General features: G+C 45.1%; 1 protein-coding gene across 2 annotated transcripts; it reads left to right on the top strand.

The window, feature by feature from the left end:
• The first annotated feature begins 306 nt into the window (after positions 1 to 306).
• PPM1K (protein phosphatase, Mg2+/Mn2+ dependent 1K) lies at positions 307 to 20,693 on the top strand. Of its 2 annotated transcripts, none has more exons than XM_076337078.1 (7): positions 307 to 377; positions 4,048 to 4,494; positions 5,082 to 5,182; positions 12,420 to 12,585; positions 13,115 to 13,259; positions 14,335 to 14,469; positions 14,955 to 20,693. In XM_076337078.1, exons 2-7 carry the CDS (start codon positions 4,055 to 4,057, stop codon positions 15,084 to 15,086), a joined length of 1,119 nt encoding a protein of 372 aa, XP_076193193.1. In that variant the 5' UTR covers positions 307 to 377; positions 4,048 to 4,054; the 3' UTR covers positions 15,087 to 20,693. The 2 variants fall into 2 exon arrangements, with proteins under 2 accessions (XP_076193193.1, XP_076193192.1); XM_076337077.1 differs by having other exon boundaries at positions 3,967 to 4,494.
• The last annotated feature ends 6,555 nt before the right edge of the window (positions 20,694 to 27,248 follow it).

Genomic DNA, 27,248 nt, shown 5'->3' with positions numbered 1-27,248 from the left:
CCCCGGCCCGCCGGCTGCCGGCCTCCCCTGCCGGGCCCGGCGGCGCCGTCCCCCCGGGCCCCTGGCGGCAGGGGGCCCGTCACGGCCGACGGCCGGGCGCGCGGCGGTCGGGGCGGGGTGGGGGCGGGGGGGGAGGCTCGGCCGCCGAGGCGGCCGCCATTGGGGGCGGCGGGGGGCAGGGCCGCGGCGGGACGGCCCCCGCCGCCGCCCGATTGGCTCGGCGGGCTCCGGCTGGTCGGCGGGGCGGGGCCGGGGGAAAAGCCAGCGGGCGGCAGCGCGGCCCGCGCCTCGGCAGCCTCGGTCGGGGGAGGCGCCGCTTTGCACCGCTGGGGCGCAGCTCCCCGCCGCCGCCGCCGGCTGTCCGGGCGCGGAAGGAGGTAAGGGCCCCCGCCCCCCCCCCCCCCGGACCGGTCCCCCGAGGCAGCCCGGCGGCCGCGCCGACGTTTAGCGCCGGGGCCCCTTAACGGCCCAGTCTGCCCGGGGCCTGGGGTTGGGGGAAGGGAGGGGAGGGGAGGAGAGGAGAGGAGAGGGGACCCCGGCCGCCGCGGGGAGCGTGGTGGGGAGCCAGTGCTCGGAAACGTCTCCCTCCGCTCGCCCGTTTCGGCGAGGGGAGCGGGATGGGCGGCGCGGGGCTCCGGGCGGGGGCAGCGAGCCTGCCCTGGGGAGGAGGCGTGCTCCGCTCCCGCTTACTGACACCGGTCCCCTCCGCCGGCGGCGGCAGGTGCGGTCTCAGGAGCCTCGGCAGGGGAAGGCGGGCGGCCCGGCGAGCGCGGCCCCGGCCGCGGCCGCGGCTGCGGGGGGAACAGCGGGCGGGAAGGAGGAAACCAACGGACACCATAGGTCTCCGGGCGAGCGGCCGCAGGGGCAGCGCCGGGGGCTGCTTCGCAGGGCTGGGGGCTTACTTGCCTTCCTCCCTTCTCTGCGTTTCCTTCTCCTCCAGCTGCGGCTGCTGCGCGGGGTTTCCGCTCGCTCTGCCCGCTTAGATGTGGCAGCCGGGGCTGGGTCCCGGCCCGCGCCCTCGCCGTTAGGCCGCGCTCCGCTCGTGCACGAAGGCGGCGGTGGAGAAGCGAGGAGTAGCCTCTGACCTGCCCGCGCGTCCCTCGGCCCAGCCCTTCACCGCAGCCGGGAGGAAAGGGCTGCAGCAGAGACCCCTCTCCCGTCATGGGGGGACTTGCATTAAAGAGGAGGTCTGTGCTGGTTACATCAGCCTTTCCTCAGAGGCTCACACGGTGCTGCCCTAACGTAACTGCACAGCTTTTGTATACGTAGAATAAACCTCTCCTAGCTCAGTCAGTCGGTCGGGTACTAATTCGTAATTAGTAAGTAGCAGCAGAAGCCTCTTTAAATTGCTGCTGTCCGTGCAGTTTGTTATCGAGGCAGGAGGTGAGATTCTATTGTCACAGATTTAAAAAAAATTATTTAAGATGAGCTTAACATACAGAAACATACAGTACTGCCCACATCTGTGGGGCTTGGAAAGCATGCAAGGCAAGTGCACTTATACCTGTTAAGAGTTTTAAATTCCTTTTTAAATACGTTTAATCCCCTGGGGCAGCAGGCGTGCCTTCTCTTTCTTCCGGGTTTCTTTTTTTTTGCCTTCTCGCAGTCTGGAAAATTTCCATCTGCCAGGAAGCAGCCAGCCTGTAAAAGGGGCACCACGTGTGTTGAACTACAGTTTAATCGCTCGCTTTAAGCATTGTATTTCCATGTCTGTCTGCAGGAGCTATTTCTTTAAGTTAAACGTGTACCGATTAACAGGATCAGATGGAGCACCTCAAAACAGATTTCCACCTACAACTGTATCTCTTGGACTTTGGCTTTAACACCAGTGCCCCCCTCTTCAATACCTCGGTCTTGTTTTGCCCAGATAGGCTTGCCCTGTGTTTGCAAACATATCAGTTAGGAAAGCGCAGGCTGTTATATGTCCAACTGAAAGCATAACTATTTACATCACAGAAACTAAAGATCAGGTTCCTACTCCTGACTTGCAGAGACACCTGAAAAGCGAAACCGTCATCAGTATTTGTACTTGCCTGGAAAAAAAGGCCTTTTGAGAGCTGAATTTGATAGGGAACAAATGCATTAATTAGCTTGGGATTTTGCAGTAATCCTCCGATTCATGCTGTGGATATTGGGAAATCTAAATATAGCTAACATTTCATGTTCTCCTTTCAAGCGGACAGACGTGAAACCAAGTGTGGGTTTTGTTAATTGGCAGGCTTTCAATTTGGTCGTGCTGTGTTTCACAGAAGGAAGTTAACATACAGTTGTTATGAGTCAAGGGTAACAAAAGAAAAAGCAACTCAAGAAAGTAAATCAGTTTTTAAATACCTGTAAGTATACTGAAATAAGGATGTGATGTTGCTGTCACCCCGCAATAAAATGGAAAATCCTAAAATTCCAAGTGGTCAGTTCCACTCGCCTGGTGGCCTAGCCCATATTCATCTGGTGCAACAACAGTGATTCCCAGCACGTCTGGCCTTTTATCAAGTTGACAGTTACTCTCTAAGTGCTAAGTAAAGAAACCTTTCTTCATCTAAGAATTGCATGAAAGGTAAACCAAGAGCATCTGAAGCAACGTGCTTTGAGCTGTGAATGACAAGTTTAATGGAGGCCTCCAGAAAGCTCATGTCACAGCCATTTTCTACTAAAGCAACCACTTATTAAGTTACCTTTGACTGCGTGTTTTTGCAAGCACCCGGATTTTGTCTAGTAACTTAAAAAAGTAGTTTTAACAAATATTTCCAATCTACAGATGCAATTGTGATTGGCATGGGGAAAGTACAACGGCAAGGCACTCCAGCTCAGAATTACAGCGTCTCTGGGGTATATGTGTTGCTCTTTGCTGCTCGATTATGTCAGACCACTCTGCCATCTTTTTTTTTTTTGGCATTCACTGTGAGCCTGCATATTTTTAATTCCTTTATTATGGCATATAATACCTTCCGCTCATAATTTTGCTCTCAACAAACTTTGAGCAATTTAGAAATCCCTCACTTAAAATTTAGTGTGGTTAGTTACAGTGATCTGATAGTCCAGTTCAAATTACTCCGGTGCAACAACATGGACTTACTACAAACTGCATCCCAGCCTGCTGGACTTTCATGAAGTTGGGTGTTACTCTGCAAAAGGTTAAATAAGCCAATCTTTCTACATTTTTCAGCATGCTAGATGAATCATCATCAGTGAATTTTTATCTGTGCTGAGCCAAGTGGTGTGTTTAATTTATTTGGGGTAGAAAAGAGATCTGAGACGCCAGTAGAAGATCTTGCTTGCCTGTGTTAGCCAAGGGAGCCCATTTCAGGGTTAGGTGGCAGAGAACTGCAGGCCAGACAAAACATTTTTTTGGGGGGAAGTTTGTGAGTGCAGTTGTGTATGTCCGTGGATTCACTCTTAGTGGTCATTCTTAGATAGCCTAAGAAAAATCACAATTCACTTTACAGGTCTGTGTTGAAAAGTATTGTTCAAGTCCTCAATAAATGTGACAGAACCGAATATCATGTGCAAATGAAAAATCTCTTTAAAATCTAAGCAAATATATTTCTCCTGCCTTCCCCCCTGGGAGCCACAGTGCAGATGTTTCAGCAATTGTTTGAAGAGCATGCGTGATAAGCTCTTTTTCATGACCTTACCTCATATTTTCACATATTCATATTTTAGCTGACATGGAGCAAAGTCATTATCACTCTCATTTGCTCCATCACAACCTCTTCAACCTTTGACAATTCAGGATATCATTATGCAGGTGGCCAGCAGAAATGCCTTACCTTGACCTATCTGTAGTACTCCCCATTAGATGTGGGCTGGTCTGTGTAGGATTGTTTCTCAGTGAGTCATACAGATTCCTCTGTAGTTTCTCCTAGGCAGTGCTGTGCTATGCATGATTAGCGGGCTCTGAGGGTGACCTTGTTTCCTGAATGATGTAACTGAAAATTCCCCTTCCTGTGCTTCTTGTTTCCTGATCAGTTTTCTCTTTGTTCTCGAAGACATTCCAGCAGCTGCTTATCTTTTATTCCTGATCTTTTATTCCCACAAATCTTTGTGAAGACAAGTTATGTCAACAGCTACTTTAATTAATTTGGTACGAACCGGAGGGTATCAAGTACGAAGGAGAGCTGTGCTGACATCCCGCCTCTTGCAAGACGAGAAGCGTCCGACAGCTGCGTGCTACAGCTCCACCTCCGAGCGCCGTGCTTCCCGCTTCGATCCAGATGGGAGCGGGCGACCTACCACGTGGGACACCTTTGGCATCTGGGACAATCGCATTGACGAACCTATTCTCCTCCCACCAAGCATAAAGTATGGAAAGCCGATTCCAAAAGTCAGCCTGGCCAACGTGGGCTGTGCTAGCCATATCGGGAAGCGTAAGGAAAATGAAGACCGGTTTGATTATGCCCAGCTGACGGAGGATATCCTGTACTTTGCAGTATACGATGGACATGGCGGGGCAGCAGCAGCAGACTTCTGTGATAAGTACATGGAAAAATATATTAAGTAAGTGTGCATCAAGTAAATGCGTGTCAAATGAATTACAGTAGTGATTCCTTCCTTAGGACTGAAAGGGAACCGGTGGGTCATATATTGTCGCTAATCCTCCTAGGTTATATAGCCACCTAGCCCAGCGGGGACAGCAGGAACACCAGACTGGAACAGTCCATTACAATGGACATGCTATGAACTACTTATTCTGCATGGTGCCTGCCCCATTGAGCAAGCCCACAAAGATAAGAGAAGGAAAATACAATTGTACTCACCTTCCAGGAAAGGACTGGGAACACAGAGAGAGTGTGACTTGACTGTTTTCAGATGGGGGGTCACTGTGATTGCTGACCTACGGCTTGCTTACATTCTTCTGTATCTCTGTGTCACATCCCTGGGTGTTGGAAGATGAATTTTATCTATTTGCAGAATTACAGGATTATGCTTCCAGTGCAGATCATTAGTAAAATCGTATTACCTTTTCACTGAAATCCAGCATTAGTCAATGCATGCAGGGTGGAGATAAGGCTATGGAAGAGATTGATCAAGATGTATATTTCTTGGAAAGAAGTTTAATTTTTTGTTTACTTGTTTGTTTCCAGAGAATTTCTTGCTGAGGAGGAGAACTTGGAAAATGTTTTGAACAAAGCTTTTCTAGAAATAAACAAAGCATATGAAAGGCACGCTCATCTGTCTGCTGATGGTAGGTAAATATTCTACTTATATGGGTGTGGAGAATAAGGTTTTTCTTGTTTGCTCAGTAGTTTATAGTAAAATGTCCAGAAAAAATGCTTGAAAACAGTTTTACTTAACACAGGATTTTGCTCTGATCACTTACTGCAAATGAAACAATTATGCTTTACCTCCTTAAAATGAAAAGGCTATATAAAGTCTAAATCAAATTTACTGGGGGAGTTATTAATCTGAATGTTAGCATAATCATCAATTAATTTCTCTTAATGTGATTCTGTCAAGGAAAGTGTGTGCCAAGTTAGCAAAGAGTGATTTAGATTTGCAAGGAGCATAACTTTACTGTGCGAGAAACCTGGAGGGGGATTTTGGTTTGGTTTTTTTTGTTGGGGTTTTTGGTGTTTGGGTTTTTTTGGGTTTTGTTTTTTGCTTTTTTTTTTAAAAAAGCTGTTATTCCTGTGGGTTTAAAGCAACAGTGTCAAAAGTTCCCCTTTCTAACTTGGATGCTGCACCTGAGGAGGAACGTAAGCCAAAATTAATACAATCAGTATTGCTTCTGCACAAACAGAATCACAGGAGTAGCTGAGTGTGAAAGGGAAAAAAGCAGTGAAGAGGAAAACAAGGTTGGCTGTGGTAAGGCTGCGGTAAAGCTGGCACCAGCCCTTTTAGACTCCTTAGTCCTGGCTGTTAATCAAGTTCTTGTATATATGTCTAGAGACTAAGTACATCTAAAGCTTATAGAGAGTAACTTGGGAAGGGAGATAGAGGTCCCCTATCTGTCATAGGAGTTTCCTCAGCCATGAGATACAATTTTAAGAGTCAGTTTAGCCAGTCTTAAAAACAAAACAAAACAAAACAAACCCAATTAAAAAAAAAAACCACCACAACAAAAGAAAACCAACAAAAAAGCTGTCCCAGTGCTGGTGCAGGTGCTGGCAAAATGACTGAGGTCATTTCAGAGAACAGAAACTGTAAAAGTTTTCTCTCCAAGAAAGGCTTGAAACCAACAAGCCCTCTAGGGAGTGAAGTGATACTGTATTCTCAAGCTACTTTTCTTAAGCATCAATGAATACAATCAAGTAATGGAGTGGCTTCCTGCACTTTAACTGCAGGATGAATCTAGGCAGACTCAAAAATTTCCTGGCAGGACAGGTAGCCTGACTATTGCAGCACTGTGAGGGATACGCACCTTTCCTCTTACCTGGTACAAGCTAAGGTATGAGGGGTATCAGAAAAAAAGTCTTAAGTCCTCAAATGCAGCCCTTAAAAAGGGGGGATTAAATCTATAAAGCTCATTTCCCCATTATATCCCATTTTATTTTTTTCTATTGAAATCTTTTAAAAAATAATGATGTGGTAAAAAAGTCCAGAGTAATTTTTGACCTATGGGGTGAGTTTTAACTGAGCTCATGAGAGAGACATCAGCAGAGCAGATGTGATTTTTATCCAAGAGCCTCCTTGCAAATACGTTTTCTTAAAAGCCCAAATTCAAGAAAGCGTCTGAATACAGGATTATGTGCTTCCCTGGATCAGGACCTTTCGTTTTCACTAACATGAAGATCTGTTGTATTTGTCCCCTTCCCCACCCCTTTGTTAGTAGGACAGCTCTTGGTTTGGCTCATTGAAGTGACCTCTCTTAAGCGTCAGAGCAGCTCCTTGAGGAGAAGGATTGGGAACTGTACTTGGTATATTATTCTGTTATTCCAAAAACGGTTTCTGATTATAGCATGTTGTACATGAGACTTACGGAACTGGATAACAACAATATTTGACAGACAAGTTGTGCAGCAAGCTGAGCATTTTGGAACTGCTTACAGGATTTTAGGATTTTTTTGGTATCATTTAACTGCCTGGTGCTGCTTAATGAAATACAATGCAAATGCCAGCAAATTTACGTAACAGTTGCCAAGATACTGGACAAACCCTCTTCATTAGAAAAGCTTGAGGTCAAGCAAAATAGAGGGCAAAAGTGCTGTCAAACATCCACAGGGGCCACACTCTGGCAAGCACACAGTGTTTCTCAGGTAGGCTGAGCACCTGTAAGCTCTTGCAGGAGCCAGTGGGATCTAAAAGTGCCCTGTGCTCTTGACTGGTTGCCCAGCTGAAAATCAAGCTATAAGGCAGAGTGGAGTAACAGGGTGCAAAGACAAGTGCGGATTTCTGAACAAATTAAACTTTTTGCATATCTGTTGTTAAAATAATTCAATACTATGTTGACTGCTTGGTGTGGATATTTTTGTTGTTGCTGCTGTTTTGAAAGTTAATAAAATTTCAGTGCTTGGCCTGTATCCTTGTTAGAAGCCTACTTCCAAACTGATTCAGTTTGCCAGCAAAATTTCTGATTAATTGTGGCTATTCTAGATGTGACAGTCAATACTGTTGCTAAAGTATCTTGAAAATGGTGGCTGGTTGTGTAACACTGAATATCTGGGATACGCTGGATGCTTCCCAAGACTCCTTTTGAAACCTGGCCATAGCTGACGAAGTGGAAAGTAGTAGCTTAGTCTTGTTCCAGTAGATGACCCTGCCAGGGTTCACTCCTTTCACTCTATCTGCAAAAAAAACCAGTGCATGTTCAGGATGTCCAGGTCTTTACTACACACGACCAGCTTTGAAAGTGTGTGCCTGGGTGTTTGAAGGAACATAAGTCCTGGGACAAATCCCTGTAGCCAAAATAGCACGGATATTGTTTGACACATTGTTTATAGTACTATTTAAGGGGTAAAAACCTCATACAATGGCACAAATTTAACAGGACTAGAGATGTGCCTTGTTGGAGCACCTAGCTATGTCTTCAAGGGTACGGCCCTTTGTAGGTCACTTTACAATTACAGAGTATTTGAAATTATAGATGGAAAATACATAGCATAATAGTTTCTGTGAGCTTTCAATTAAAAAAAAAGGTACCTGTATGTGTCCCAGGTACTGCTACTGTGTCTGGTGTGCAGTTCACTAGTGCTGTTGGAGTGCTGTACTGGCCTGCTGGAGACTGGTCCAGTATCCCCTCTGACAGTGATCTGTACCTGTTGTTTCACACAAAAGCGTAAGAAACTTGCTGTAGGCAGATCTGGGGTAATCTGTCCTCCACCTAAATCCTTTCTAATCATTAACAGCTTAGAGATATGCCTGAGCCCTGAAGCATGGTGTTTCATATCTCTTAAAAAGTGCATTTTCATTCACTTCCACGCATTTAAATATATCCAGACACTTTTAAATCGCTGCTAAACTTAGGTACAGGACACAGTAAAGGAAGCTCACATCCAACAAATATATCGTTATCCACGGGACAACTGTTAACGGAGATAGACAGAATTTTCTGATATTTTTGACCAGCCATAAAAACTGAAATGTAAAGGCTGAATAGCTTTGCTCAGCAAGGACAGAAATAGGGAAGTGAATCATGTGCTTGAGGAAATTTGAGCATCTCTCTGGAGAAACGTAAGACAAACCCTCTCCTGGCCTAGTGCGGTCCTACAAGGTACTGCTCCTGTTCACTGCGATCCACTACTCAGAGAAAACAACAGGGGGTCTTTCCATCGACCTCCATGTTCAGTACATCCAACTCTAATTGCATTGGCCACTCATTTCTGGAATAGCCATCTTATTAAAACATAGCCAGGCATTAACTGGTGTATCTATGTTTGAAAGGCACTCCTGGAATCTTATTATGCTGAGCAAACAGCAAAAGTTATCTAAAAATAACTAAATTTAAAAAGTAGTGGGTTTTGGTTTTGTTTTTTTACGTTACCATTCAAACATATGATTTTTATTTCTTTGAATATGTTAACCTGCAACACTGAGGAAAAGGGAGAGCTGCAGAAATTGTACTTAAATATTTCATAAATCCATCAACGTTACAAAGGCAGCCTTTTTATCTAAGGGCCCTGATTATTACCTAATCAAGTTAGAAGATACTAATTACGATATTAAAGGGTGTTTATTTTGCATATTTTCTCGTGGGTCAGAATGATTCATATACTTCAATTCAGCGCCTTTAAGATGGCCCCATTTTAGTTGGCACTGGTTTGAACTCCCCATTTTTGTGTTATATATAAATATATATATATACATAAATAAATAAAGTACCTTGAGGAAACAGATTGGGCCATATTCTGTACTGAAGATGTTCTTCAGAGTGGCCACTCTTTCCATATATGAGACAGCTGGCCCTCTAGCATTGATAAAATTCTTTGGTTGATTTGTTGGTTGGTTACTTACCTCCAAAAATATTGTAGCTTTTATTTTGGCTGAATTTAAACTGGTTTTGTCACATAGTTTTAGTGAGAAGGTGAGAATGGTGGCAATTCCCCAGAAATACCAAGGCTGATTTATCTGTGGCCAAAGGTGCATGTGTAAGCCTCAAGTACTTCCTATATGACCTGCAAAAGACAATGCAGGCAAACCCAAGAGTGACTACTTCCCCTGTTCTGCAGCCCTTATTCTTTCATCTCCAGTGTTGCAGGTTTATTTTGTTTGAACAAAGTCCCTGGGTGAATTTCCTATTTGCCTCTGTGTGCGTGTTATTTGTGGCAGACACTGTACCTGGTCAGCAGCTCTAGAACTGGAGGCCCTGGACACTATATGCTGGGCTTCAGTGGAAAGAGAGATCTGCTTAATTTTGTCCCAGGTGAAGGAGTCCGGCGGTTCCTAGCCTGGACTACTGGAAGGTTCCCACATCCTCTTTGTCACATTAGTTGAGATGACTTGCAGTAAAAGTTGTCCAGTGAGTGTTAAGAACCTATTGAAAGATCTTAGTTTTATAGTGATATTGTTAGGAAAACAAAATAAACTCTTTAATTGTTAAAACCAATATATATGCTGATGCAATGTATTTTGATATTATTAAATAACCTAGCAGCAGTTGTAGTAAAGCATTAGAAATGTTATCCCATCATCATTCCTGTGTTTTCGAGCTGTGCTAGAAATCACATAAAGCTTTTAGTCTAGCTACATCCACGTGCTTGCACCCCTACCCAGATCATGAACTGGTTCCAAGGAAGAGAGCGTGAGCAGCATTTATTTTTCTAAGAGTGCTATTTAATTAATAAACGTACATACAGCTCAAGTCACTATGACCATTACCACAATTCTGGACAATATCTTGAATTGTTCTTTAGTGCCGTCCCTTGATTTTGTGATAGCGGCTCTTTTCTTTGAGAGTTTGCATTTGAAAGATGGAGATTCACCTGAATGTCCAAATGTTTCCAGTCATTTATGAATTAAAGACTACGGATCTTAACTTTTTCGGAAACTGCTTATGTTTGTCAGCATAGTTCCAAAACCAAGGAATGAAATGGGAGAGTAGCGGCAGTTCTGCATTAATTTTAATGTCTAAATAAAATGTGTTTTCTGTGAAATAGAAAGGTAGTTTTACGTAGGTTCTTCATTTCACTTCTTTTAACTGTTGGCTAAAACAGGTATTTTACTGGTTCTACTAAAATTTCTAATCACACTGGTACTTGTTAGCATCTTACTTTTATAATGTGCCTCAAAGTGAGCCTGCACTGGACTAGTTCTTGCTTCAAATTAGAAACAGGATGTCAGTGCTTACCTGAATAGTCCGAAGCTACCAGCATCTAAATAGTTTTGAATATCGTAGCCTGCATGGCAGCCGTAACATAGTCCAAGATTTGACCTGGGTCACCACAGCTGATGTTCACGATTGACGTGTTGGTTAAGTGTATAGCTAAACCAAGTCCTCACTGCAGTAATAATACCTGTTTTAAATAATAACACAAGCTTTGTTTAGTCTGTTCTGTGAGGTTTTTTTTTGATTCATCAACTCACTGCTTTCGCTGCGCAACAAGGCTCAATGCATCTTTCAGGGCTCTGTGCACTTCAATTTACTCCCAACCCTGTTTTACTTACAGGGTGCCGAGGCCTCTCAGGGTTGGGGAAAGAGGTCGCCAAGATCCCAGAGCACTCGCATTTTTGTTTCCATAGTACGCAGGGGGTCGTGCCACGTGTATGCCGTTTGCTGGCAGCTGGTCAGAGATGGGGCTGGCTGGCCTTCCTCGGGCTCAAACGCACAGTCCTGCCTCAGATCCATCCCGCCTCCCCGGGGTCAGGGCTGCAGGGCCAGAGGAAGGAGTGCATGTAGTTGTAGCTGAGCTTTGCAGAAGTGATGGTGGGAAGATCTTCAACTGTTAGTCATGTGAAAACAGGAATATAACTGGGGATTCTCATTCCTAAGTTAGCCCAAGACGCCTCTCGAATTGGCTTGCCTTTAAAACCTGGAAAACTGGAAAATCCCAGAATGCAGGAGACCTACAGAGGGCCTTTCAAGGGGATTTGCATTGGCTGGGAATGCAAATGTGTTCCAGGCAATAGCTTGTCCTGGCCAGACGTTTTACTGTAATAGCTCAAGCTGGCAGGAGTTACTGCTTTCCAGGCACCTCTCACTGGGTTACTCCCTTACTGTGAGGGCTCTGTTTTGCCCTCTAGGCAGTCACTGTACACCCCTGTCAAGTGATCCCACCAGTGCCCAGGGCAGATGGCCGGGAGAGCCACCACCAGCTGACTGCATCGGTTTGCAGGCACAAGGCAAGACAGAATCCAGCTTCACCTTTGCACTGGGACCTCCAGCAAGTTGACAGGGTCTGAAGGGAGCAGCGTCCCTTTCTGAAAAAAGCCACTGGCCTGCTGGCTGAACCCTTTGTCTCTTGGCAAGGCGGGGGGAAGCAGAGGGAGATTGTAACAACTCTGACAGCAACGGCAGGACCCCACAGACTAGGGTGAAGGAGCAACCTAGTGTTTCTCTTCCGGTGAACTACGCGGAGCTACAATTACTATTACTCAATTGCCCACTTCACCACCTAACAGAAGGGAAGAGCCATCAGCTTTATGGTGGGCTACCCATGCAGTCACTGTGCCCAGGGATAAGGACGATAACGCTGTAACTTGAGGTGAGCTAGTGGGACAGAAAAACTATTTGGTACAGGCTGAAAGGAAGCCACTGTACCTTGTACCGCTTTTATTCCACTTGCCCTCTTTGCATGGAGCCATGTTGTTGCACAGAAATACTTATCCTTTCCACTTCCTCTCTATCTATCTCTGTGTCCTACATGCATGCATGTGTGCTGTATTTTTTTTTTTAATACGTAGATTTAGTTTAAACTTAAAAGCAGTTACTTACTGGTAATGTAGAGCACAAGTTGTCTTCATTTTACCAATTGAAACTCTTGCTGTTATAAATGGTCCCATGCTTTGAGGCAGTGCTAAAACCTCTCTCTTTGATGTGACGTTTATAGCAACTCTGATGAACTCTGGGACCACTGCAACAGTGGCTCTGCTCCGGGACGGTATTGAGCTGGTTGTGGCAAGTGTGGGAGACAGTCGTGCTCTGCTGTGTCGAAAGGGAAAGGCCATGAAACTCACCATTGACCATACTCCAGAAAGAAAGGAGGAGAAGGAAAGGTACCTGTCGGCTGATGATGTGTCTTCCCAGGGAACGGCCTCGGTCAGGATGTGCTTGTGTTCTGCTGCTGGGTTGGGCCTGGAAGAAAGCAGAGAGTTGAACACAATGCCCCGAGATCACCTCTGAGCTGGCAGAAAGCGGCACAGCTCCAGTTAATTCATTTGGTTCCGTTTAGAGGACTGGGGATGTGGAAAGCCCTGCATGAGCGTAAACTGTCTCGGCAGTAAGATCAGCACAGCTAGGACTCGGTACAGAGCCGTGACATGGTTCAGACTTGTCCAAGACTGCCAAGTTAGAGCCAAGACCTGAAGAAATGCACTATGGTTCCCAGGTCAGGACTCAGCCCACCAAGCCACATCCCTTCTGTGAAGCCCTTCAAACAGCAAAAGCCAACCCTCAGTCTCCCAGCTTAGGTCCTCCATACCCCATTCTGCATCAGTAGCTAGTGACAGAAATTGCAGATAGAGACAGGGGTAATAGTGTGAAGCAGTAACTCATATTCGCTTTTTCTTTTGTGCCTCTGGACAGGATTAGGAAGTGCGGTGGCTTCGTTGCCTGGAACAGTCTGGGACAACCTCATGTGAATGGTAGACTTGCAATGACGCGGAGCATAGGAGATTTGGATCTTAAAAACAGTGGTGTGATAGCCCAGCCAGAAACAAAAAGGGTTCAGGTAAAAGAAGGCCTGGTTAACAGGGACAGCAACATTCGGACTAAGGGGCATCATAGGTATTTGATGTAGGTGGCGGTACCCACACGACATGTGCCCAGGTGAAGCCTGATGGCCAAGCATTGTTTTTTATTTGTGGTGAAGTAACCAGGGACCAATTCTAATTAAGTCATTTCAGATTAACACTAACAGGACAGAAAAGAATCTGGCCCCGATACTAAATTCAACCAGATCAACTTCTAAATCCCATTTATCACAGTACAAAATAGGATGAGGGAAGAAAGATAACACGTGATATTCATTACTGAAATACAAAGGTGTTAGTCTGTTTGGGGCTTGTGGTCAAATGGATAATTTTGAGATTAATGCTGATATAAAACCATCACTGAGAAATAGGTGGGATATGGATGGGCTGTCATTGAAAAAAGTAGAATACATAGAGGTTTGCACACTTGGGAGGAAGAGAGGAGGAAAGGGCAGTTGCATGCATCTTACCATAGCTCTGTAGTTGTCCAGAAAACAAATTAACCACCCAGAAGGTATTCAGCACAGTTGTCTTCACTTTTGCAGGAAGGCTCTCCTCTCAGCTCATATTCTGTTTGTTACTTTGCCCCAGTGCACCTCCCAGGGCCTGGGGAATTTATATTCAGTTGGTCCTAATTAAACACCACCCACTAGGCCTGAGGGGTTTAGGGAGATGACCGCAGTGCTGTTGTGTCTTCCTTGAAATCCTCAGTTTAAGGAAGCATTTTGTTTACTGGGTAACATCTGGATCTGGTCTTTTGGTCTCAGTGTATTCAGAGGGCTGCTTCCTAGAACTGGAAGCACCTTAAGACGCTCTCCTCTAGTACAGGGAACACAGTCTGTGTGGCTAATGGATGTGCTCGAGAATTCAAGGGGCAGCCTTTGGCTAGCCGAGGGTTTGGGGGTTCCAGTTAGATCTTGCACAGAAAGCAGGAGAGCACGCAGCACCCCCAGAAAAAGTGCTTTGCAACAGAGTGTAAAAAAAAAAGGCGGCAGCTAATTTGCCTTGCAGCACTCACTCCATCGTTGTGCATACTGTGTGCCTTTATTGCAGTTGCATCATGCGGATGACAGCTTCCTGGTCCTTACTACAGACGGTATTAACTTCATGGTGAACAGTCAGGAGATCTGCGACTTCATTAACCAGTGCCATGATCCTGCCGAAGCTGCCCACGTTGTTACTGAGCAGGTAATGCCAGGGCTTCTCTTGGTACAAAATGCTTGTTGTTGTGTTTGGTTTGGTTTGGTTTGGTTTTAAAAACAAGAACAAATATACAACCACACATTCAAGTGAATTGAACTATGCTGGTTGAGACATTCACTAGTCCCGCCGGCTAGCATTTTGCTTACCCTGTGTCTTGCCACATCCTTGCCAGGCATCATTTCAATGAACTTGCTTAGCTCACGATCCACTGAACTGCGTGGGACCGTAACTGCAGTTTATTCCTGCGCTGAGTATGTCATCAGCATAGACAGAAATGGCCAGTTTCTCACCGGGGTTCTGGGTGGTGGCATATCCTATGGAAAGCTCTGGGGCATACCAGAATGCAGCATCAGGGCTGGGAAGGGGCAAGGAAGTCTTGGGCCTCAGGGCCTGCTGTCCCATGTGGAGCCAGACACTTGTTTCCTTTTCCAAGCAAGATGATGATGCTGACTATTTGTTTCTTCTCTCAGGCAATGCAATTCGGCACTGAAGACAACAGCACAGTTGTCATAGTGCCATTTGGAGCATGGGGAAAGTACAAAAATGGTGAGATCAACTTCTCCTTCAGCCGCAGTTTTGCTTCCAGCGGGAGGTGGGCATGAAGACCTGCCACAGCTATCTTTTCCTGCCATAATCTGGACACAGCGTGCTACAGGAGAACACATCCATCTGTTCGTAGGTTGACTCAGTGTCTTGTCCATCTCTTCTGTTCCCAGTGTTATAGAAGATGCCACTGCTCCCTCGGTGCCTAATGCCCTGTTGTTGCTTATGGCTGATCGCATTTTGCTGCGTTTATTTATTCCAGTCAGCATTGAGGCAGCTATTTCTTTGGGTTTGTAGTCCCAGCAGCTCTGCACATCACTTTGTTCATGTAGACGAGGCTCTGGGCTTTCACCTAAGGCTGGAGGTGTTGCACAATTGTTTCATACCTACTTGTATTACCCAGGACCCTTAGTTACCCGGCAACTGTGTAAGTCTGAGTCTCTGAGCCACATGCTGGCTTGTACGTTAATATATGGGGGAACAAACACACAGTGTTTTTAGGTAGACAAAAAGCATGTTTGTTGTCTTCTTCTGCTGTGCAGCCACTAAAAACTCCCCTGTGCTTCAGGAGAAGCAGGTGAAAAATAAGGGAGAAGTTTCAGAAGTGTTTAGGTTCTGATGCCAGTGGCATTTGGTGTAGCTGAACAACTTCCTGAGACAGTGCTGCTTTGCAAGGCTTTATGCTCTCGCCGCCATCATCCGTGATCCTCTAGCTCCAAGGAGACGGAGCAGGCTGGAGCCACGTGCCGTTGGACAGATGGAAACGTTCCTCCATTGGCTCCAAAGCCTGTACAGTCTCTGTGGACCACGTAGGAGCCCCTTGCACCATCTTCTCTTTGGTGTGCCAGTGCTTGACAGGAGCACAGAGGAGGGAAAAAGCTGTACGTTTCTGATATCCAGAGACTCTCATCAACTTGAATTTTTTTTTTTTTTTAAAAAGAAAACCAGCTAATTTCGAAGAGTTTACTAATCAAGATTCTTTGGATGTGTAAGACAGGAGAGTTTATTTCTTCATAAATATATGAGGATTTTCCTGCCCTCCGCTGAAGGTTTCTTTCAGTTAGTTATGATCTCCTGTGTCTCTTCGTGGTATACAGGGAGTTGTAAAATGCCCAAAGCAGGCAAGCTAGAGAAAGGAGAGAGCATTATAATAACCTAAGGTAATTTTTATAAGTTTTGGGTATTGTTTCTAGTAGGTGTCAGATATTCAGACACCAGAAGGTAGTTTTATACTTCAAGGAAGCATTTCCACTTCCCTTTCCGGAGGGAGTCTGCGTGCAGTGAGGCATGGGGGGCCGGAGCTCTGAGCCAGCTCATATCGCTGCTGTGACATGGACTGCAGGTGACGTGTTGGCAGCAGGTGAAGATCTGTCCCAGCGTGCCTCGTTCAGACCCTCCTTCTTCCTCCACTCCACATCAGGTGTGCAGCTCCTGTGGCCTCCGAGTCACCCTGTTGCAATGAAATATGGGCAGAGAAGAACTGGGCTCTTCTCAGACTTGCCGCAGTGTTTTTGATTCTATGGATGTTTCCAACAGCACAATTGTGAAAATAAAACAAAAAAAGAATGAAAGAGAAGTTGCCTGATGCTAAATCACCTTGCAATAAGGAAAAATATTTCTGAGATGCCTGGCCTGATACTCATTTTCCAGTGTGAAGTACGCATCTTCATTACTTTTAGCCCTTTCCTTTTAGCCCAGGGTTACACCTTTGGCAGTCATTCCACATGTTTTCCTTGCCTCTGGTCAAAGGCCTAGCAGCACCCAGCAGAGCACAGTGTTGTACTGACAGCATTAAATACTAGGTGTTTAGAGAGTACGCTGTTTTTGTCGGATCACTTGGTGTGTTACATGGTGTATATAACATGTATGTTCAGTTCATAAGTACAAAGAGCTTGTGAGTCGGTATATGTAAATCTCTGTTGTATCGGATTTTGTTGCCCAGGCCTCCGTAACGAGTGCATCACTGGTTTACAATAATAATCCCTTCTCTCTCCCCAGATTTTCCCCAGGGTTGGGGTTCAGTCTTCACCCGAGATCAGAATGTTTGCTGGTCGTGGTCCTGGGCTCAGCCTTGCTTACCTGAGGCAGAGGGGCGCTTTTAGTTGTTACCAGCGAGAGCAGGTTCTCAGTCTGCGGCAAGTTTGAAGATTCCCACCACCCATTTGTGGCAAAAATGGCAAAACGCAGCCTCTGCTGAGCACTTAAGGAGAGGTCACACCCACAGAGGTTCAGAGAGCTGCTTCGGGAACGTAGCTGTGATCGGTTTTCGCTGCAGCGTGAACAGCTGACAGCCTTTCTCTTGCCAAAGAAGTAACCTGCTAAAACAGCAAGTCCGATAGTTCCTAGCAAAGGGTTAACCGCAGCACACAGCAGTCTTGCTCTGGGCACAGTGAAGGGTTAGAGCCAAGTTCTGGAGAGGGAGTTGCTGTGGGGGTGGCTTTGGTGTCAAGTGTCAGACAGGCTTGAGCGTGCTTGCAGGGATTTGGACGAGCTCCATCGACGCTGTCCTGTTCCAAATGCTGCTCATTTCTGTTCGGCCAGCTAGCCATCTATCTAGACAAAAGATATTAAGGGTGCTGGGGGTGTTTGTGACAAGTACACATTGATTTTTTTTTTTGAGCAGTGCTGGATACTTGCCAAGCTGAAGACATAGTATTAAATGCAGGCTGCTAATGAAAAACACTGCAAATGAAGAGCAGGTGCTCTGAGGAATGACCTGGCAGTTAGAGTAGCTTCTAAACATTGACCCAGATGTAACATGAAATGACAGTTTTTCTTCTCATTGGAGGTTTTGGGGCATTTTTTGTTCTATCCCTATCTCATTGCCTAATTTCATAGAGAATAAAAGTGGTTGGGGGCTTTTATTTCTTCTAACAGAGTGGTTATCCTCTCAGAGGAAGGATCCATCCATAACTTCTTTTAAATTTTATAAAGGAAGGGATAAGACAAAGCTTTGCAAAATAGCAGATGATTAGATAAAGATGTATTGGCGGTTGCTATTACTGCCTTTATATAGTGACAGAAAACCTTCGATTGGAGAGGACTTCTGGGTGTCATCTAGCCTAGCCTCCTGCTCAAAGCATGGCTAACTTCAGAATTGCATGCTGTGGTGAAAGGATGTCTCCTGACATGGAAATCAGTGCCTGAAAATGGATGGGAGAAAGAATTTAGCATGCAGTGCGGTTTACCTGTGGAACCACTTAATTGTATTGAAATTGAAAACTTACCCGTATTTAACAGGTACTTTGTATAGCTACCAATAAATTTCACAGATAAATTAGCACATACCTAAAACTAAGATACAAGCCATTTTGCTCTAAGGAAAAGCAAATCAGTAACTGATAGGAGATTAGAGAGATGCGTTTCTTAACACACAGGTTATTCCCTGCCTGTTTACTCTAGTTTTCTGCATCTCATTCTGAAGTAAATGCGCTACTGTTGCAGATTAAATGCTTTGCCAAGTGGCCCAGTAGTCTGCCTGTTCCTCCTTCCATTAAGAACAGAGGTACCTTCACACTGGTTTGTGTGGATTCCTTCATGCTGCACACGGCAAGACTCGGCTCCAGATTGAAAAGCATCGCATTTTGTAGAAACACTCCATTACCAGAACTGTTGGTCTCTACCTCCTGAACCACAATACCGCTTTTTCCTACCAAGATAACAGTCAACTCCCCTAAGATTTAGTGACAACTGCACCAAACCTTGTTTTTCTCTGAGTCGGGGAAAAGCCTGCAATTTCCTGGGTGGTGGGTATTTCATCATTTGACACTTCTCACTGAAGAGTCATTCGAACAAGTCCCTGCCCTTGCATTTCCATTTTGGGGCTGTTTTGACACCGATACCGTGTTGGCAGAGTGAGCTTTGCCAACACGTTCACGTGTTGAGTGGGACATAGGTGTATGGCACTGAATTTGGAGTGCACGGACTATGAAGTCAGTGGAGTAAATCCATGTTGGGGAAAATGGAAGTGGTTTTCATAGTGGTAACAGGGGATCAAATTAGCAGTGCCACGGTAATGTCCGGCCAGCAAACCTCTTGACATAGGGTTCTCCACCAGAGCTAGGTACTGCTCTACTATGATGAAGCTGTACTTCTAGGTTTTTCTCCTATCATCTAGTCAATAAGCCTCCTGCTGCCTGTAGCAGCTCTGCAAGCAACCAGCTTTACACCCCAGGGACCGCCAAAATTCCCTTGCCTAGCAGAGAGCTCCTTTCAACTTGAGGTCAGAGAGCAAATTGTCCTAACAGCAGCAGTTGCCTGTCAGAGAGGTTTATTATTGAAAGATCAGCAGAGGTGTTTTACACTTTGAATGAAACGAAACAGAATCTGTTTGCTCTCTAGCTCCCTATCTTTCCCGTGCATCTGTTGTTTCAACGAAAAGAATGGTATTTTTTGTTTATTACAGACTGAACTGAACATTAAGGGTGACCTACTGAGCAAACTGTAACAAGTGTTTGCTTTTTTCCTGCCTTTTAGGGATGGATTCTAAACTCCACTGGATCTGGTATGAGTATTTTCTTGCCTGAACACTCCCCTTGGAGCAGAGGTATATCTCACTGTACAGGCACTGCAGGAGGGTGGACTGTGGGTGCAGAAAGGTGAAAAATGCTGTCCAGCTAGATACTTGTTTTTCTTGTGAGGACATGGAAGGCACAAAGGGCCTCATGTTGCTGGAGGATTTACTAGGAGAGGTGTTGAGGTTGCAACTGGAGCTCCAGCTCCGTCTCTCCGCCACCTGGAAAGGGGGGTTTCACGCTTTGTAGGGGGAACTCGCTAAAATGTCATTTGCAGCCTTGATTTAGGAGAGCTGGTCTCTCTGGAAGGTGAGCATAGTGCAAGAGACTGAAGTGGGGATGAGATCCAACAGTTCGTTTAACACAGGGTCCTCAGTACAATCAGTCCCTTTTGGTTGAAAAGCTCAGGGTTGGAGAATAATCATGGAGCACAGTTTGTGGCTGAGAACAGGGCTGTGGAGAGAAATCAGCAATATTACCACTTTTTACATACTTAGGGGAAATAAAAATTGTGAGGAGCTTCAACTCTTTACAGGATTTCCGCTGACTTCCACAGGATCAGGGTATCAAATCACCTTTTCTGTCTCAGCAGGCAGATGTGCTGTGGTCAAAGGCATTAGGGTTTATAGCTAATGGAGAAGCACAAAACAACAGATACCAGTGAAATTGGTTTAGTATTAATTTTTCTTAAATAAATTCAGTTGGGCACTGCTAGGTCTATTGGTCACTCACCCAACAAGCCGAACGTATGGTATAGCAACACTCCGGGTATTCCTTGGTTCCGAAGCTGCTGTTCTCAATGCAGGGATATCCAGCGGGGTGTCCTCTTGACCCAGGATAGCGAGTGCTTGGGCAGCGGTGTGTGTAGTAACTGTCTACAGACTTAAGTGCAATTGCGTACATTTGTTACAGTTTGCCTTAGGACTGTGTGTAATTCCTGTGGTTTGGTGTTCATGTTTGGTGTAATCAGTGTCCATAGTTCATCGACTTCTTAATTTTATAGAGGTGTCCATTTTGCCTTTTTTTTTTTTTTTTTAAACATTTGTTCCGTCTTCATCAACTCAAAGCTACAGTGGAGCAGATAAGTCTGTACTGGAATGCTTAAAAGATCTTTTAATAAAGAATTGGCTTCTAGAGTTGTGTCACTACAAATGGATTTTTCTTCTTCCACCACATCGCAAACTACCAGAAAAGTTTCTGCTTCTCAAGCTGTGTCGTGACTGTCTTGTTCACCCTGGGCCTCAGCTCCTGCCATAAAAAGCTTCTGATAACCAAGGTTTTGCCTACAAAGACGTTCACCCAGTGTTAACCAGTGCAAAGTACCTTCTATCTCTGTGCTCTGTCAGCGTCCATGGGCTTTGCTGCATCAGGGCGACATGTTCTAACTTGCTATTTTTGTCTTTTATATTTTGATATATTACAATACCAAGAAATCAGAAAGCCCTCTCTCTAAAATAAGTCCATCTTAAAAAGATAATTCTTTTGTGAAACAGAAAAACACCCTGGGTAGTTGTCATGGTGAGCAATGTCATCCTGTGACACAGTGGAAAGAAACAAATTGGGCCTCCTTAATAAAAGGATATATTTTGGCTTCTGCATGGATTGAAGACTTTTCAGTTATCCTAAAAGAAATGATAAGGAGAAAATAACAGCCGAGGGTTTTAACTCATCCACAGAAGTAACCCCGAGATCACTACTATTTTTAATTACTACTGCTTTTACAGCTGAACTTAAACCTACTTTCACTCTCCTTTGAAAGCAGCAGCCTTGACTTCAAAGAAGACCTAGCAGTTTCCTACAGCTGAGCCCCAGCCCGTCCTTTTAGGACTAAAGCGAGTCCTTTTTCGTTATCCTTTGTTGCCAGTCCACATCCCAGCTCAGTTTGGAGCTGATCAGCTCTTAGATATATGCATATATCCCATAGTGGTAAGCATATAGTAATCACTGCTCAGGTAGGTGCATTTTAAGAGCTGGGGTAGTGTGTCGGGAAACCTGCTGGATAGCTTTGCCCTTTCCTCACGCCTGCCCTTTCACAGTAGTTGGGAAATGGCTCCCAGGTTACTCTGCAGTCGGAGCGTTTGTCCTGTAATGAGCGTCCCTGTGACCTGCTGGTTCATGCACGGCTGTGGGAGAGAAAGAGGGCAGCTGTGTCCCAGTAGCACCATGGTGGTTCCCTGTCCAACTTCATCAGGATCGCCTTGGACAGCAGCCAAGCTTTAAGAAAAACAGCCCTTGCTCTCACATGGGGTGCTCACAGAAGCTGGCCCCCCAGGAAGGGCTGGAAGCTTTTCCTGGCACTGAGGGCAACTTGTGTCAACACCCCCTCACAGCCTACCTGCACGGGGCGGGGGTCGTGGCTGATTACACAGGGTTTTCATCACCGCTGTTGGGCAAGGGCCTTGCTCTGCGTGCACGCACACGTAAACCATACATCAGTATTTACGTTTGTAACATACTCTTGCCCAGAGGTCATCTTTGCTCTTGCTCAGCACTGCAGCGCTTTAACCTCCCTGCAGCTCTGCCCAGCAAAGCAGAGCAGGCGGCACAGGCCACAGTGGCACCAAAAGTGGGGACGAAGCAGTCCATCCTCCCAGGGGAAGGTGCTGGTGGGACAGCCGAAGGCCCAGCACCTGGAAAACTGGCTGGATTTGAGCTACCACTGGCTCTCAGCAGCCTGGTTTTACTCTTTATTTAATGTGGTCATTACATTTTTTTGGTCATTCCCCTCCATGCAGTAACGACTTCACAGCTTTTCCTAGACATTCACGCTTAGAAAAACTATGTTGCATCTCCCGCTGGCCTGCCTGCCCCACAGCACAGAGGACCTCAGCTGGGGCAGCATGCCAGGGGCTGTGGCAGACTCTTGAGCAGGCACGATTGTGCTTATGCTCATCAGTGGGCGTGTTCAAAGTTTTGGTCCCATTTCTTACAAATTCCCCTTCCTTTGGGCCAGCCATGCACCCAATGCAGCGTCACTCAACTGCCCTAGGAAGACAGGGCAGGATTTGGCCGCCAAGACATCAGTCCCGTTTCTGTGCTCACTTGCCCTGTCCTCCTCTCTACGTTGTGTGGCACACTAACCTCACCAGCGAATCAACACCACGTCCTGACATGGAGACAGACGTGTTCCACTGCCAGTAATTCTTTAGAAATACATAAGTGTTTTTTACAATGATATATAGCACAAAACACTTTGAGCCTAGAAAGCAGGCTCCAAACCTCACCCTTCTGAACTCTCAAAGCCATCACAACTGTGATGAAAGACAATTTGGTCACAGCAAATTGGCCACAAATTTGGTAACAATATACCGGGCTATGGCACTATCACAGAATGAAATGCTGCATTTTTTAGTTCATAATAGCTCCCCCCCCGAAATCAGACAGCTGCAGACCTTCTGTGAACAACTGGCACACCCAACAGATGCACTGGAAGACCTGGCCATTTGTTTTAGCTGCTAAATCGAGTATCTGGCCCCAGGAGGTGCTTCTGCCTGGCAGTAGCTGTCGTGGAGCTAGAATTAAAGGCTGGTACACTTGCAGTGAGCTGCCCTGTCACTCACCAACTGCCTCGTTTCACTCCAAAACTGGCTGCTGGCCTGTCTGATGCCTGTTGGGGATTTTACAGCTCCAACACTGACATTTGAGCTGCCATGAATTTCACAGGGCATCGTTCTTCCTTCTCCCAGACCCAGGTTTAGTGCAGGAACCTCACAAAAGGCTATGGCTTTCCTAATTAATCACCCTTTTGTTTGCCTGGACAGAAAGGAACCAAACTATCTCTCCCAACACCTGAGTTGCAACAGGGACTCTAAATTGCACTATCTTAATGTCAACATTGAAGGCTGTGCTCCATGGGGCAGGGATGGGACTGCACTTTCCCAATCAAAAGGTCCATCAGGACTGTGGCGCCTGCCGCTTCCCCATGCTTGCTCCTGGCACCTCCACTCTCCACCATGCCTGGGGCATGCCAGAGGCAGTGGCGCAGCCCTGCCTGCCAGGCTCTGGCCACAGCACTCAGCCTCTGGCTCCACAACCCACTTGGAAAACTCAAAGGGCAATTTTTTTTTGTTTCATCAAGGCAGGCTTCTCAGAGACCTGTGGAAGGGAGTTTTTGGACATGCCACAGGCTGGCAGAGGTGGAGAGGAGCACGTGCACTTTGGGGTGCTGAGGGCACACGAGGGCCACAAAATCACGCCGTGGGGCTGGCTCACTTTCCCACAGCTGAGCGATGCCCTCCGTAAGACTTCACCAGCTGTGGAGACGAAGCGCTGCAGTGCACTCTGTAGGCAAGATGTGACACTAATTGCAAGTTCTTTGCGTCATTCAAAATGCTGTACCAAGTTAAGCACAAGTTAGCTAACAATATGGCACAGATCAAAGAAGGTGGCTAAGTCATTTTTTGCCTGTGGGAAAATGAGGTTGAAATACTGCATACAGAACTATCCAGCTGCACAGAACAGCCTGGAGCTACTGTTAGGAAAGCATCTCTCCCCCCAAAGAGTGGGCAGCAATGCCAAATCCTACACCCTGCAGTCGGCGTGGTTTACTGGCTCAAAATGCTTTGATGAAGTTCATTTGTGACCCGCTCCACGACAGTAGAATAGCATGCTGGGCTGCAGCTGTCAAGTGTCTGCAGGTATGCTGAGAAGTACAGTAATTCCCCCGTAACTGTTAAAGAGAAAATATTTTTTTCAGTGTATGAAAAGATTTAAAATATGGAAATCCCCGAGTGAGAAATACTTGAACCTATGAAAAGTGGACATTACCAATGCTATATAACCAAGATATGGCTTAGGAAGGCCATGCAAATTGCTTCTGTAACTACTGCTTGAGAGCACACTTAGATATAACAAAAAACCCCAAAGAGTTCATGGAAGGAGATAATATTAAACGCAGTAAGCACAGACAGTTAAGTTCATCGGTAGAAGTTCCTTTGCTTTTACAACCAAAGAAATCACTTACTGTCAAATACCAAGAATGCAATGTCGGTTCTGGTGCTCATCAGCCAAGGAACGTGGTAGGCCCAACTGCATCAAAGCCTGGTTTTTAGTTAGAGAAAAACTGTTAGCCACCAGTGTTGGCACGTAATTAACTGCCAACATGAAAACCCACATTCTTTAGCATTACCAGCTTAGAAAAGGCTATAAAAATGGGCTGAAGAATCAGTAAAATATTTGAACATTTGGGGATCTTAGGCTGTTTCTCACCAGGTAAGGTCAAGTTCTGCTCTTGTAGTCATTCTTTCCTTGGGGAAGATGATTTAAATTGGATTTTGATACTTCCGTCTCTTCCACTGTCCTTACTGAGCATGACTTAAGTAATTTTCTGTCTGCTTTCTGTATATTGGTACAGCCTATTCTTCTACACACTGTCAAATTCTGCTGGCTTCACATTCTACAATGACACTTACAAAGCAAAAAAGAATAAACAAAGACACACGATTTCACACTGCATCATTGTGGATGACTGTACTCATGTTCAGAAAGCAAAACCGTAGCAAGTAATAGAAATTTACTCCTCTTGATGATACAGAAGCATGTTACTCCTTAGTTACCACTCCCATGTTAAAAACATTTATTCAGCTGCAAATGTCTTTCCAACAAATACAAAACAGCTTTTTGGTGGTAAATAGCAGGTATTTATTTGAAATGAAAAAAATACTTCAGTACCTGAACTATTGCATTTAATCATGTATTGTAATTGTGTTACTCTACCTTTTTGCATTGGAGACAAATATACAATGAACATTCAGATATCACAGATTGCACACTAGATAGTAAATCGTCAGGCCTTTTACGTAACCACCAAAAAACAGATATTGGATTCTGCAATATAGTACAAAATTCCACACTCCAGTCTTAGCCAGTTATCTTCAATTTACTCCTGATGCTGTACAAATAAATGGCCATTTAACTAGGGCTTACAAGTTAATAACAGGACAAAAAAAATATACATTGCACTGACACAAAAAGTCAGCTGTGTTAATAGTCATGCAACAAGTAACCAAACTTGCTGAAATTAAAAATACTTTCTAAAAACAGTTTTAACTGCATAAATATTTTATACACAGTTCATTTACTGAAACAAAAGGAGTCTTTAAATGATACAAAGCAAATATAAGTTTCTACCAATTTTATACATAAGAAAGTGCAAAATAACTTATCTAAAGTGTTTTGCTATTGAACTGATGAATGTCGGCTGGAGGCAGCCAGCCCCCTCTCATAAGCATGACATTACAGTTGCACACTACATACGAATGTTAAGAGTACATGAATAAGTATACTACAAAGAACAAGGCAGGAGAAGACATGTGAGGTACTTGCAGAGAATACAGTCTACTAATGTTAGTGTACATGAGTATATTTTTGCTCAACAGATTTTTACATGGAAAACAAAGCAAGTATTTGCATTAGAAGCTTGAAAGAAATGGAAAAAAACCCACTCCCAAGTGAACAAAACAGTTGCCCACAGCACCAGCTGCCAGAGGAAATATGAGGTGTGTTTTTTCCCCTCCACCTCCTACAAGCAAGAACGTGGTTTTTGGAACAGCGCAACTGAAGAATTAAGTCAGAGGGCTGTGGTGATTTGTTTGCAATATGTAAATTGGGACTAACCTCTACACTACAGAATCTGTAAAGAATAATGACCTTCATTTTTTTAGTATGCTGCCAAACATCAAAAGCGTAGAACAACACCCGTACAACGTGCTTACGCAGCTGAACGCAGTCGACTACCTCTTCACTGACGGCCCACTATCTTCATGACCCCACATTAGTACTATATGCCAACTGTTTGCTTTAGTGTTTAGATTATATCAGTGTTACTGTCATAAACCTTGTTTTTATTAGGGTTTAATTATGTGGCGGTACAAGTTCCAGTCCGTAGAAAAGAGGACTTCCTTAAATTTGGTTTTGATTTGAAATCTGGAGGCAAGGGGAAGAAAACTCTGTGGACTCAAAGGCATTTAAGAGTTGTTAAAACAGCCTTTGCTTCAAACGAAAAACGTTAAGGCCACTAGCCTGTCTTCTGAACTATGCTGGTTTCGCATCATTTTGGGAAGGGCGAAGGCAACGTTAGAAAGAACAGCTGAACACAGAAATTCCAGTGCTCCGCACATGCTTACTGAGGACCTCTTCTTGGTTTTAGGGTCAAATCTGTCAGGGTAGCCATGCAGCGTGGCTACTTGATCATCAATCTTTGGATCCAAAGGGATCTATTTGGGTCAGCTAATCTCAACAAACCTGCATTTACTCAACAGTGTGCAAGGGCTCTAGAGAAGCCTTTCTGTTCATTTGGGGACCTAGTATACATACCAAAACAGGAATATATCTCATTTTACAGACCAGCACATACATAATAAACAAACATGTATCAAAATACGTATTTAACTTTCAGTGCATAAACATGTGATACCAGGGTAAATAGTAAGTGGTCAGGATTAACCAATTATTCACCGCTAGAAGCTCAAATCAAGAGAACACAGGTGTGCCCCCGCAGGGCCAAGGACCTTCTGGAAGGAGCTCACACCACCACAGAGGGTCTGGCATTGATGGTGCCATTCCAACGACAGTGCCGGTTTTAACAATTTGCCGTCCCAGAGCCAGAGTCTGCCCAAATCATTCCAAGTGAAGGACACTCTCATCGTCGAGCGAAGACACTCACTGAACTACTAACAGAGCAAAAGCAGGGCCACCTGTCTTCTGTTG

The sequence above is a fragment of the Aptenodytes patagonicus genome, chromosome 4, assembly GCF_965638725.1.
Source record: "Aptenodytes patagonicus chromosome 4, bAptPat1.pri.cur, whole genome shotgun sequence".
Lineage (NCBI taxonomy): Eukaryota > Metazoa > Chordata > Aves > Sphenisciformes > Spheniscidae > Aptenodytes > Aptenodytes patagonicus.
This window is presented reverse-complemented; position numbering and strand designations above follow the sequence as displayed.